At 38.3% G+C, this 13,371-nt stretch overlaps 1 protein-coding gene across 4 annotated transcripts in view; it reads right to left on the bottom strand.

Moving 5' to 3' along the window:
• Nucleotides 1-13,371, bottom strand: part of LOC124781688 (DNA topoisomerase 2-binding protein 1-A-like) — a 274,059-nt gene that overhangs the window by 126,853 nt on the left and 133,835 nt on the right. For all 4 annotated transcript variants that reach the window (XM_047253880.1, XM_047253881.1, XM_047253882.1 and 1 more), the window contains 2 exons: nucleotides 7,309-7,459; nucleotides 5,085-5,240 (listed from right to left, as the gene is read on the bottom strand). In XM_047253880.1, the coding sequence (XP_047109836.1) occupies nucleotides 5,085-5,240; nucleotides 7,309-7,459 (307 nt within the window). The remainder of the gene's footprint in view (nucleotides 1-5,084; nucleotides 5,241-7,308; nucleotides 7,460-13,371) is intronic.

The raw sequence follows: 13,371 nt of genomic DNA, 5'->3' as shown, positions 1-13,371 counted from the left end.
AATACAGGCACAATGCATAACTACTGTACAACTTTATTCATAACTCACTGTATGGAGAATGATACAGAACTACTAATAATTGACTCGAAAATGTGCACTTGGTGCCATCTATAGACACCAAAGATATTACATGGTGGTAAAATTTGTAATTCAATATACAGACCTAGCGCAGTCCTTGAATCTGCACAAATTCGTTGTACACATACGAGGTCAGTCCGTGCAGTTAATGACTGTGCAGGTAAATGTTAACCTATGGATCAGCTTAAGCAATTTCTTCACAATATATTTTCTTCCAGGACAGCTAGCATTGTTGTTGTTGTTGTTGTGGTTCTTGTGGTCTTCAGTCCTGAGACTGGTTTGATGCAGCTCTCCATGCTACTCTATCCTGTGCAAGCTTCTTCATCTCCCAGTACCTACTGCAGCCTACATCCTTCTGAATCTGCTTAGTGTATTCATCTCTTGGTCTCCCTCTACGATTTTTACCCTCCACACTGCCCTCCAATGCTAAATTTGTGATCCCCTGATGCCTCAGAACATGTCCTACCAACCGGTCCCTTCTTCTAGTCAAGTTGTGCCACAAGGTCCTCTTCTCCTCAATTCTGTTCAATACCTCCTCATTAGTTATGTGATCTACCCATCTAATCTTCAGCATTCTTATGTAGCACCACATTTCAAAAGCTTCTATTCTCTTCTTGTCCAAACTATTTATCGTCCATGTTTCACTTCCATACATGGCTACACTCCATACAAATACTTTCAGAAATAACTTCCTGACACTTAAATCTATACTCGATGTCAATAAATTTCTCTTCTTCAGAAACGCTTTCCTTGCCATTGCTAGTCTACATTTCATATCCTCTCTACTTCAACCATCATCAGTTATTTTGCTCCCCAAATAGCAAAACTCCTTTACTACTTTATGTGTGTCATTTCCTAATCTAATTCCCTCAGTATCACCCGACTTAATTCGACTACATTCCATTATCCTCGTTATGCTTTTGTTGATGTTCATCTTATATCCTCCTTTCAAGACACTGTCCATTTCATTCACCTGCTCTTCCAAGCCCTTTGCTGTCTCTGACAGAATTACAATGTCATCAGCGAACCTCAAAGTTTTTATTTCTTCTCCATGAGTTTCAATACCTAGACCAAATTTTTCTTTTGTTTCCTTTACTGCTTGCTCAATATACAGATTGAACAACATTGGGGAGAGGCTACAACCCTGTCTCACTCCCTTCCTAACCACTGCTTCCCTTTCATGGCCCTCGAATCTTAGAACTCCCATCTGGTTTCTGTACAAATTGTAAATAGTCTTTCGCTCCCTGTATTTTACCCCTGCCACCTTTAGAATGTGAAAGAGTATTCCAGTCAACATTGTCAAAAGCTTTCTCTAAGTCTACAAATGCTAGAAACGTAGGTTTGCCTTTCCTTAATCTTCCTTCTAAGATAAGTCGTAAGGTCAGTATTGCCTCACGTGTTCCAACATTTCTACGGAATCCAAACTGATCTTCCTTGAGGTCGGCTTCTACCAGTGTTTCCATTCATCTGTAAAGAATTTGCATTAGTATTTTGCAGCTGTGACTTATTACTGATAGTTCGGTAATTTTCACAACTGTCAACACCTGCTTTCTTTGGGATTGGAATTATTATATTCTTCTTGAAGTCTGAGGGTATTTAGCCTGTTTCATACATCTTGCTCACCAGATGGTAGTTTTGTCAGGACTGGCTCTCCCAAGGCCGTCAGTAGTTCTAATGGAATGTTGTCTACTCCCGGGGCCTTGTTTTGACTTAGGTCTTTCAGTGCTCTGTCAAATTCTTCACGCAGTATCATATCTCCCATTGTCCTCACGTACATCGCCCTTATATAGACCCTCTATATACTGCTTCCACCTTTCTGCTTTCCCTTCTTTGCTTAGAACTGGGTTTCCATCTGAACTCTTGATATTCATACAAGTGGCTCTCTTTTCTGCAAAGGTCTCTTTAATTTTCCTGTAGGCAGTATCTATCTTGCCCCTAGTGAGATAAGCCTCTACATCCTTACATTTGTCCTCTAGCCATCCCTGCTTGGCCATTTTGCAGTTCCTGTTGATCTCATTTTTGAGACTTTTGTATTCCTTTTTGCCTGTTTCATTTACTGCATTTTTATATTTTCTCCTTTCATCAATTAAATTCAATATTTCTTCTGTTACCCAAGGATTTCTACTAGCCCTCGTCTTTTTACCTACTTGATCCTCTGCTGCCTTCACTACTTCATCCCTCAGAGCTACCCATTCTTCTTCTACTGTATTTCTTTCCCCCATTTCTGTCAATTGCTTCCTTATGCTCTCCATGAAACTCTGTACAACCTCTGGTTTAGTCAGTTTATCCAGATCCCATCTCCTCAAATATCCACTTTTTTGCAGTTTCTTCAGTTTTAATCTACAGTTCACAACCAATAGATTGTGGTCAGAGTCCACATCTGCCCCTGGAAATGTCTTATAATTTAAAACCTGGTTCCTAAATCTCTGTCTTACCATTATATAATATATCTGATACCTACTATTATCTCCAGGATTCTTCCATGTATAGCTAGCATAGAAAGGTACAAAGAAGAGTAACTGTGTACTCTAGAAAATAGCAGCTAAGTTTTGGCAGGTTAAGATCTACAGAATGGTCAGTTAATTAGGCCTGGGTAACTCATTCGGCATGAACACTGCCCACAAAAGTCTAGGGTTGGGTTTCGAATCCTGGTATCACACACAAATTTCACGTATCGCGAAGGTTTAACACAGTGCACATTCTGTTAGAGAACAACAGATTCATTTTGGATACATTATTGTTATTTGTTTTCCACACTGTATGCCCACGGCTGACAGGCAAGCTGTCTCCCGGCTCCAAAGCACATAAATATACACAGTCAACATGACAGCATGCTCTAACTGTCCAGCACTGTCAGCTGCAGGATAACACTGAGAATCTGTCTAATTGTATATCTAAGCTGAAGGTATTGGTGATATAAATAGAATTAAGACAACTGTATGTTTGCTTATTCCATATCTTCATTGTTACAGCAAAAGATCAGTAGCTACGTAACTTCACGTAAACGTGTGTACCAGTTACTTCAATGTTTTGAAAAATGACTCATCTCCTCTCTCTTAGGAAATAGGACGATTACAAACTAGAAAGGTCTATTGAGCTTTCCTAGTGTTTATCACATGGTATGAGGTTCCCTGTTTTCACGATTTCCCTAATTTATTTTAACCACATTTGCCTGTTAATATTTAGGATATAAGTCTTGTGTATCTGTGAGGAAGCTTTGTTCTATGTGTTGTTAAATTATCACAGATGGAGATTGGGGACCAGTTCAGCAATTGCCTATATGGGCATCGAAGGCCACGTAAAAACCACACCTCAAGCAGTGAATAAGATCAATGGTCGTTAACCCTCTGTGTAGATTTGATCCAAGTCAGTCTCTCAAGGAAGTATCCTATGCTTTAAGTTAGATAAGCACGCTACATAAGAGCTTTGATGATTATTACACACATACCTCATTCATAGATGAGTAACTCAAATGGGGGAGGAAAAAAAAAAAAAAAAAAAATCTTACATGGACGTCTAAAAGAACAGACACAGTTGACAATCCACAGCTGTACGAAATACTTCAAAATTGATTTTCCGCCTGTGAATTCCTTGATATCTGCTGTATTAGGATAGACAAAGGACAACATACAAGGATGTCCATCCAAGGATGTAGACAGTGTGAAATAAGGTGGTTTGGGTTGGTCCGAGGAGCATGTTCGAAGAGCAGAAGTGGTCAAGACGATTGTTTGTGGTAACTATGAAATCTGGGTTTGAGTCCCAGTCGAGCACAAATTTTCATCTGCTACTACTGGGTACTAGATCTATACCTAATACAGCTGATGTCAAGAAATGCACTGTCAATGAATTAATTTCAAAGAAAAAACAATTATGCGGACAGCAGAACAAGGCTAAGGCTGAGTTTTTTGGAGGCGAAATGCTCCTTCTGTGCATATATTATAATACTTATATAAAACCATTATAATACTTATATAAAACCAATGTAACTTCTGTAACAACAATCACTGATTTACAGGCATAACAGTCTCAAACATGAATCTAGTGTTTAAGAACAGTGTAATTCACTCTGAAAATGTAGAGGAACATGACAAGGGCATTATAAGTAATATTTAATAAATAAAGAATTTACAGAAACAAACAGTTTACTTTTTCTTTACTACATTAATCAGTAAGTGAGAGACCATAGTAAGATTTATTCAGCCTTCTGGATTCGTTCACTTCAGATAATTGCTTATCATGAAATTTCCTACTTCAGAAATCATCACAATGTATGATGGCTATTCTGAAGGTGTCTAAATCAAGGCTATTATTATAACTCCCAGTGATCTGTCTATTTTTACAAACTGTTTCTATGACATCCAGATACTAGATAACTACTGTTGCAGCCAGCCGAAGTGGCCGTGCGGTTAAAGGCGCTGCAGTCTGGAACCGCAAGACCGCTACGGTCGCAGGTTCGAATCCTGCCTCGGGCATGGATGTTTGTGATGTCCTTAGGTTAGTTAGGTTTAACTAGTTCTAAGTTCTAGGGGACTACTGACCTCAGCAGTTGAGTCTATAGTGCTCAGAGCCATTTGAACCATTTTTGAACTACTGTTACGAATTTCCACCAAAGATATCACATAGGTTTCAAGTCTAACAGGTACTGTCCAACAGTTTTAAATGATCACTGAAACAAATTTTGTCTTAACATTAGATCCGATATCTTCTCTACTTTGGAGTTATTTGAAATGTCTCATGCTAACCACATTTCTGTAATGGGGTAAGTATATTGGGCACGGTCTTCCACTGCTAACATCAGAATTCAGCAAGTGAACACTTTTCAAATGCAAGACATGCAGAAAAAGCAGCTTAATGACTGTCTTTCAATGTTGATTTTGTTATTCATAGGCAACAAAAAATTATAACTGATTTCTGTTACGCTGGTTCTTTCTGTTTATTATTCCAGTAAACTATCGAAGATATATAACTACCAAAAAGAACTGTTTCCATTATAAGATGATTTATACCTTTGAAAATAGCTGGGCAGCCTGATGACTGACTTATATTTTCTGACAACAGGGACTGGCTGGACTCATTTGGTTTAAGCACTTCAGCTACATCTTTTTGCTTCACTTCTGGAATGTACTTGGAACCTGATGCTTTTCCATAATTCTCCAGGGGCTCTGTTGGACAAAATAAACATAGTATCTCAGAGTAACTATGTAGTAAAGTGGACTAAAGCACAACTATTAAATGCCATGGGGAAAAACAGGAAAGTATGTACTACGGTTCATTGAGATAAATAAAGACACAGTAAGGATGAAAGTACCTCATATTTTGTGTAGGGGATCCATGCAACCCTCTAAGGCCTAATAAATTTAAGAGCTTCCATAGGGTTTCTCTGACCTAAATGAGTCCATTACTCACCACAATTAGTAGTCAAAGACACATCAATGTCAGATGTTCTTATTTTCAGAAGGAAATGTTTTATAATAAGTGATGCTAATAAATTATTTTGCAACAGTAATAATAATAGTTTAGACACATGATCTGGCTACATTTGACGTTTCCTACCGAACAAAACTGTTGGTTGTCCTGACATCAGACACTAACTAAATTTAACATATCATGCAACAAGAGAAGTACTAAATGTCATACGGCACTACACTTAAGGCCAGTACAAGGCAATTTATGCTCTCGGATTAAAGACTTTTTCTATTAAAACAAAAAATTTCAGAATTGTGATAAAGTCTGTTTAAAATCACTATTTTTATGCTATGACATTTAGAGCTGCCATTTTTCAGCAACTTGACACATTACCAATTAAAATTTTCTATGAGTGCATTTATTTGTCATCTTGTAAAATTTAAACTTTCATGGCCGAAATTGTCACAATAAAATATTGTGGCCTATTATGCCTTGGTGGAAGGGATTTCACTTAAAAACCTGACATTTCGCCCTCATCTGAGGAGGACATTTTCTAGACGTGGGCAGATTTGGGGGACGACGACGATGACGACAACATTCAACAAAGCTGCGATCCTTGTTGAAAATGGTCCTTGCAGATGGGGACGAAATGTCGGGTTTTGAAGTGAAATCCCTGTTGACCACAGCATAATAGCCCAGAATATTTTATTAATTATTTGTCATCTGTTTCTAACTGAAATTTAAATTCTTTACTGAGCAATCATTTTTCCCTAATTTTCTTCCAATTTCATAAAGCATAAATCAAGCTGCAGTACTGGAAGCATGAACATTTATTCCTCCATTCTTTGCCAACTATAACACAATTTGGTCTACATAGCAAACTCATTGAGTGTCTAATTTATAAATTTTGTAATTACTAATTCTCTCTGCAGTCACAATCTGGATTAATCAACTTCTTCCATCTGTGGAGAGCATCTCTGCACTGGCCATACCCTATTCAATTCAGGGCAGTCCAGGTCTTGCATGGTATTGGGATCTGCTTGGAAGTCTAACACCTGTAAAGATGTGGAGGCACACACCTGTTACTGTTCCCCACCAATATTTCCATTCATCAAGAGATTTAAAATCCTTGGCATCCACATCAGCAGCATCACACTTGGTCCTGCGACATGATTTTAATGACTTCAGAGCTCCACACTATACTACTCATCACATTGTCAATGACTGCAAGATCTGAGCTTATCATGGTTTCCTGCTGGAAACTCCAGATGCTGTGCACTGGATTGAAGGATTGGCTATCCAGTTATGAAGCACAAAAATTACTAAGTTTCACATCCATAGATTTGTATATGTATATCTAATCACTGATATGTATGTACCAGCCATAAACTACATAATAAATAATTAATACTCTGCGACTACCGCTATATCTACAATTTTCTTCACTTTTAACCAGTTGTTAAATTATCAATTTAAAAAAGCTTTGATTCCTTTTTTTTAGTAAATGTTACTATCCCTCAGATACTAAAATTTAATACTTCCCTACGTAAGCACTCTGCATGTCATAATTTTTGTATCTTTGTGTCGTCTGTACAAATAATGTATGTGCAAGTCACGTATCATTTTATTTGTGTGTGTGACAGTCAGCTGTCAGCTGATGACAGACTAGGAAGCCGAAATCTGGTTCGTGACCAAATAAATATATTTTTTCAAAACATTAGGATATGTTTCCCATTTAATAGTACTAATAAAAGTTTCTTGTGGCACCGCCAGCCAAGAGTGAAAATAAAAATTTCGATGAAGGCAGCATTACTGTAAACTAACCAGACTGACTGGCATTTAGATACTGATGGACTATTGTAACATCAGCCTGGTCTTCTGCTTCAGCATCTTTTTTCTCCACAGGCTTGTCAGAGGCAATCTGCAAGGGAATTGGAGAGCTGACATCACTTGGTCTTCTGAGAAGATGAGCACCCTGAAATTTAGAATTCATATATTTAATACGCAATCTGTTTTATTTAGTTTCAAATTATTATTGCTTACCATTTCTGTTTACAATTTATACATTTGTTTGTTTGTGTGTGTGTGTGTGTGTGTGTGTGTGTGTGTGTGTGTGTGTGTGTGTGTGTGTGTGTGTGAGAGAGAGAGAGAGAGAGAGAGAGAGAGAGAGAGAGAGACATAGTTTTGCATGCTACTGTCAACAGTCCAAGAGTAATAACGATGTGAAACACTAGTATAGACAAATTTAGCTCTGTTTAAAGAACAAGTTTTTGTTTGTGTTACGGGCACTGTACCATTTTTTTTCTATCCTCGCTGTCAATGTATATCAAACTTCACAAAGTATCAGTACCAAGTTATCATATAAGTTAATTTTCACATAATACACTCTGTAACAAATCTCAATACAACACTACGTATGCACGGAACTGAAAGGGAGAAAAGGTGGTTAGGTAGGATAGGTGTAAAAAGTGAAAAGACCGGACAGTGTTTGAAAGGGACAGAAAGGAGAGAAAAAGTATTTAATGAAAAGTGATTGTAATAACATACAAATTTGAAGACCCAAAGGCAACGTAAGTTTAAATTGTCTAGGATTTGTTGATGACCTTGCTCTCTTGTCCAACAGTATTCAGGAAACAAACAACAAGTTATCTCACTACAGGATATACCACAGAAAATTAGTCTTGGGATATCCTTTGAAGAAACAGTCATCATGTTAACTGACCCACCACTCATTAACAAAATTGCCATAGGAAACCAAGAAATGAAAACTGCAGATAAATTTAAATATCTTTTAGAAATCATAACACACAACCTCAATGAAATGAGCATTTTGGCATCATCTGCCGGGAGGCCACTTGCGGGGCAGGTCCGGCCACCTTGGTGCAGGTCTTACTACATTCGACGCCACACTGGGTGACCTGCGCACCGGATGGGGATGAAATGATAATGAAGACAACACAACTCCCAGTCCCTGAGTGGAGAAAATCTCCAATCCAGCCGGGAATCGAACCCGGGCCCGTAGGATCCATCGCACTGACCACTAAGCTACGAGACGGACATATAACCTCAATGAAAAGCCAACGTGGCATAACAGAACAAACAAACTGACTAGAGCACAATATATCTCCAAGAACACCTACAACAAAAAGAGCCTGTCAAGACAAACAAAATTAAAACACTAGAAAACAATCACTCAACCATAAATAACATACGCAAGTGAAAAAAAATGGCTCTGAGCACTATGGGACTTAACATCTATTGTCATCAGTCCCCTAGAACTTAGAACTACTTAAACCTAACTAACCTAAGGACATCACACAACACCCAGTCATCACGAGGCAGAGAAAATCCCTGACCCCGCCGGGAATCGAACCCGGGAACCCGGGCGTGGGAAGCGAGAACGCTACCGCACGACCACGAGCTGCGGACAGGTTACGCAAGTGAAACCATCTTCAAAACAACTACCACTGTACAAATAGACAAAATACTCAAAATAGAAGAATCATCAGAATGTGCATCAACACATCATACTAGAAAGATGGACACTGGAAAGTAGCTACAAATGAAACAGTGTACAAGGAAATAGAACTGATACGAGCACAATCAGGAAGAAACACATTTCATTTTTTGGACATCTAATCGGAAAACCAAAGAACAGGATCATCAGGAGAATAATAGAAAAATTGTGGAATAGTAAGTGCAACATTAAGTTGATTACAGAAATCAAGGAAGATATGGATGAGCTACAGATTACATTGGAAGACCTATGAAAACTGACAAAATCAGGAAACTCGCCGACAAACAAACCAGACTGCAATAGAAAGGGTGATTTCCGATGAAGAAACAAGGATAAGATCTGAGAGAATTAAGAAGTACTGGGCTGACAAGAAACTGAAAAATTCTTTGTATAAAGTTGGCTAGAGTGATCCAATGAAAGCCATAAAATGTAAATAATAATAATAATAATAATGATGATAATAATAATAATAATAATAATAATAATAATAATAATAATAATAATAAATTAAGCTCATTTCATAAGAGTGGCACCATGTTATATTTTGCTAATGTGTCAACCGCTGCAAATCTAGTACATGTGACTCAAAATTGGTCAAATTCTCTCAACTGCCACAAACACATATACTGTAATATTTCATGCTCTAAGAGGATGGTCAGAAATGGAAAAAGCAAACAGAACACCAGCCAAGTGCCAAGGTTGACCAACTGTCCCCCACAAAAACCACCTTTTTCTGTGGCAGAAATGCATGTCAGCATTACTTACATGCAAATTAACTGCTGCACAACAATCTGCCTCACTGATCTGTTACATATTGTGTCAATGATGAGAGAGTTCCAAATAAAAAGGTAATGATTCGTCATTTAAGAAAAGTCGTAGTTTTTAAAATGAACCTTCAAGAGTCACACCTATTACACACATTAACTATACGTTGAAGGAAGACACACTATAAAGGAACACTATGTACAAGTTACAGGGATATGACATCTGCAGCATTCCTTCGAATGTAAGACCTGTCATTCTGTATGTTTCTCTTTGTGTTTTGTTGCGTACATGCATCATCTGCCCCGACCAGTGGCGGCATAGGTGACTTTTGTGGCACACACTATCAATAATTACAGTCTCTTCAACTTTAGTGTATCCTATCCTCTGGAACATCCATCAACTGGATCACAGTTCAGCAACACCCAAGCAACAAATTAATACATTTCATACCCAAATTAACACATCCTTCCTTGCATGTTGCTCTCATCATCATTTAACATTTGGTCCATGTGGTGATGCAACGTTTGAGCACCACCCCATTTTATCATTAGCCTTCTATTTACTGCAAGGTAGGTGAACCTGGGTCTTAATACTAAGTCTGATCGTCTTTTTGAAAACACTTTTCCGCATGAGAGTATTAACTTAGTTACACAGTCATACATCGCCAACCATACCGACAACCAACACTGACTTTTGGTTTGTAGCTTCAATCATTATAATGGAAGAAAACCATTCGAACACTTAACTCAAGGCAAATAATTGAAACAACAATTGCGATCATATGTGGGAGGTTAAGAAATTTTGTTCCACTGTTGTTGAAGTGGCTCCTTTCGATGAATACTTACGAAATTACCAGTATTGTCGAAGTTGAATGAATGGCTTGAAAGGAAGCACTTCAAATGGCAACCTGTTTCCATGACATTTCTTTATTTTTATTTTTTAATTTTACATATGCACAACGGTTTCCTCTTTTTCATATATTATGATCAATCACTGAGACAAGTTGCATTGGAAAGGATGAGAATGGTCCAACAAACAAATAATAATTAAATTCTAGTACAGAAAACAGGAATAATTTTAATAAATTTTGATTATAGAAATTAACTACTTTAAATGCATCGCATTTTGGAAGGTAAGTATGTCAGGCAGATGGTTCGTGACCCATGACATACTTCAAATTTAATATTTAAATTAGGTTAAATAACTGCATTGCGCATCACATTAGCAACAACAAGATGGCTGGCTGTGTATCATGCAAGCACTATGCACAGCACTGCTAGTTTGTATGTCCGGATCATGCTTTTCTTTTAGTAAATTCACTCACTAAGTTGGTGCTATTTACATATTATTGTGTTAAAGCAAAATTAGTAAAATATTAGAATAATCCTCACCCTTTCTGGATGGTAAAGACTGGCAAATTCTGAAATATGGAATCTGTTAAAAATAGAGATCACAAATCACATCAGATGGCAATGAATTTTCTTATCCAGTGATAGTTAATATGGAACTGTAAGCTAGCAAAATCCAACGTCAAGGCGAAGGTGATGGATTAATTCCACAAACTAGCCATACTATAGATCTGTTTCTGGTATCACATATGACAATAGAAGCAAAGATGAAAGCAAATAGCTGTTGTTAAAAGAGGGCACTATTAACCCTAACAATACCAACATATTTTCCATATCATGTATTGTCTAGGATGGAGGTACTTTATGCCCACAACAAAAAAATTTAAAAATCAAATTTCATTAATTGTCATTAGCACATCGTTTAACACACTTTTTATATGACCACTGATGTGCAAGCAGGGTTCAGAATCTGAAAATATCTTTTATAACAATCTTATCAATACTAATGCATTTTATGTAACCAAAGAACAATACTTCATGACCAGAAAAAAGTAAGCTAATTGTTGTTGACATTTATTCATTTATTCACAACATACTGATGTTTAAAAAGGGTCCTGAACCAAAACATATGACATTTCTTGGAAATGTCATTTCCACTACGAAGATTTAAAGTTTTGAGTTAAGTTTTACTGAAAAAATTAAAACAATTACAGAATGTAATAGCAGTCATTAAAAACAATTATTTTCCAAATTTTAAAATATAAGGGACATCACTAGATAAAACATTTATTCAAAAAGTGGGCACTCCTAAGCACCCCCAAATCCACTGTTTCCGATGTGATAGGAAAGTGGAAACGAGAAAGAACACATACAGCAAAAAAGCGTACAGGCCGACCTCCTCTGTTGACCGACAGACTGCCAACCGTTTAAGAGGGTCGAAATGTGTAATAGGCAGACATCTATCCAAACCACCACACAGGAATTCCAAATTGCATCAGGATCCACTGCAAGTACTATGACAGTTAGACAGGAGGTGAGGAAACTGATTTCACGATCGAGCTGCTGCTCATAAGCCACACATCATCATGCCGGTAAATGCCAAATGTTGCCTCACTCACTGTAAGGAGCATAAACATTGGACGATTGAACAGTAGATAAACAGTGTGTGGAGTGAGGAATCACAGTACACAATGTGGTGATCCGATGGCAGGGTGTTGGTATGGCGAATGCCTGGTGAACGCAATCTGCCAGTGTGTTTAGTACCAACAGTAAAATTCGGAGGCGGTGGTGTTACGGTATGGTTGTGTTTTTCATTGAGTGGGTTTGCGCCCCTCGTTTTTTTGCGTGGCACTATCACAGCACAGGCCTACATTGATGTTTTAAGCATCTTCTTGCTTCCCACTGTTGAAACATGGTCAGATGCAAAACTTGCTCACTCCACTGACCCAGCACGTCCTATTCCAGTCCTGTCACAGGCTTATCCTACCCTCATTAGGGACCGGAGCACTTGTAGAAGCAGCCATGTCATTTACCAGCTCCGCTGAAATCATTGCACAACTTTTTATATTGGTATGACTACCAACCAGCTGTTCACCAGCATGAATGGCCACCGCCAAACTGTGGCCAAAAGCAAAGTAGTCCACCCTGTGGAACAATATGCAACTGAACGTAACATACTTTATTTCAATGGCTGCTTTACTGCCCGAGTCATCTGGATCCTTCACTCCACCACCAGCTTTTCTGAACTGAACAGTAGAGTTATCCTTACAACACATTCTCCGTACCTGTAAGTACTCTGGCCTCAACCTACGGTAACATACTGTCCCCACACCCTCCACCGAACAGTTTCCACCTCCTCTGTCCTATCATCTCTCCATTCTTGTCTCTCACCCTGTTTATTTGCAGCCTTCTGCCAATGTATCCACCTGTCTTTCCCCACTCCTCATTTTTGTTCTTTTTTCCTCACCTCCCAGTCCCACAACCTCCTGACACTGCGCTTGTGGGAGTCTAGTCCTTGCACACTCCACCAGACAGCATTTGTCTCTCTCCCTACCTGTACACTACTATCCCTTCCCCCTTCCTTTCCTCACCCCATCCAGATTGCTACTTGCATCCCACCTGATGTTGCATTCTGGAACAAGATGCTAGAGTTGGCAGTTGTGTGTGCATGAGGTGTGCTTTTACTGAAGAATGTTGTAGCTGAAAACTACTTCTGAGTGTCTTTTAACAATGCCGATCTGCAACTTGATGTGTGTT

Source organism: Schistocerca piceifrons, chromosome 1 (genome assembly GCF_021461385.2).
Source record: "Schistocerca piceifrons isolate TAMUIC-IGC-003096 chromosome 1, iqSchPice1.1, whole genome shotgun sequence".
NCBI classification, from domain to species: Eukaryota; Metazoa; Arthropoda; class Insecta; order Orthoptera; family Acrididae; genus Schistocerca; species Schistocerca piceifrons.
The sequence above is the reverse complement of the archived record's forward strand: the minus strand, read 5'-3'. Positions and strand labels throughout refer to the sequence as shown.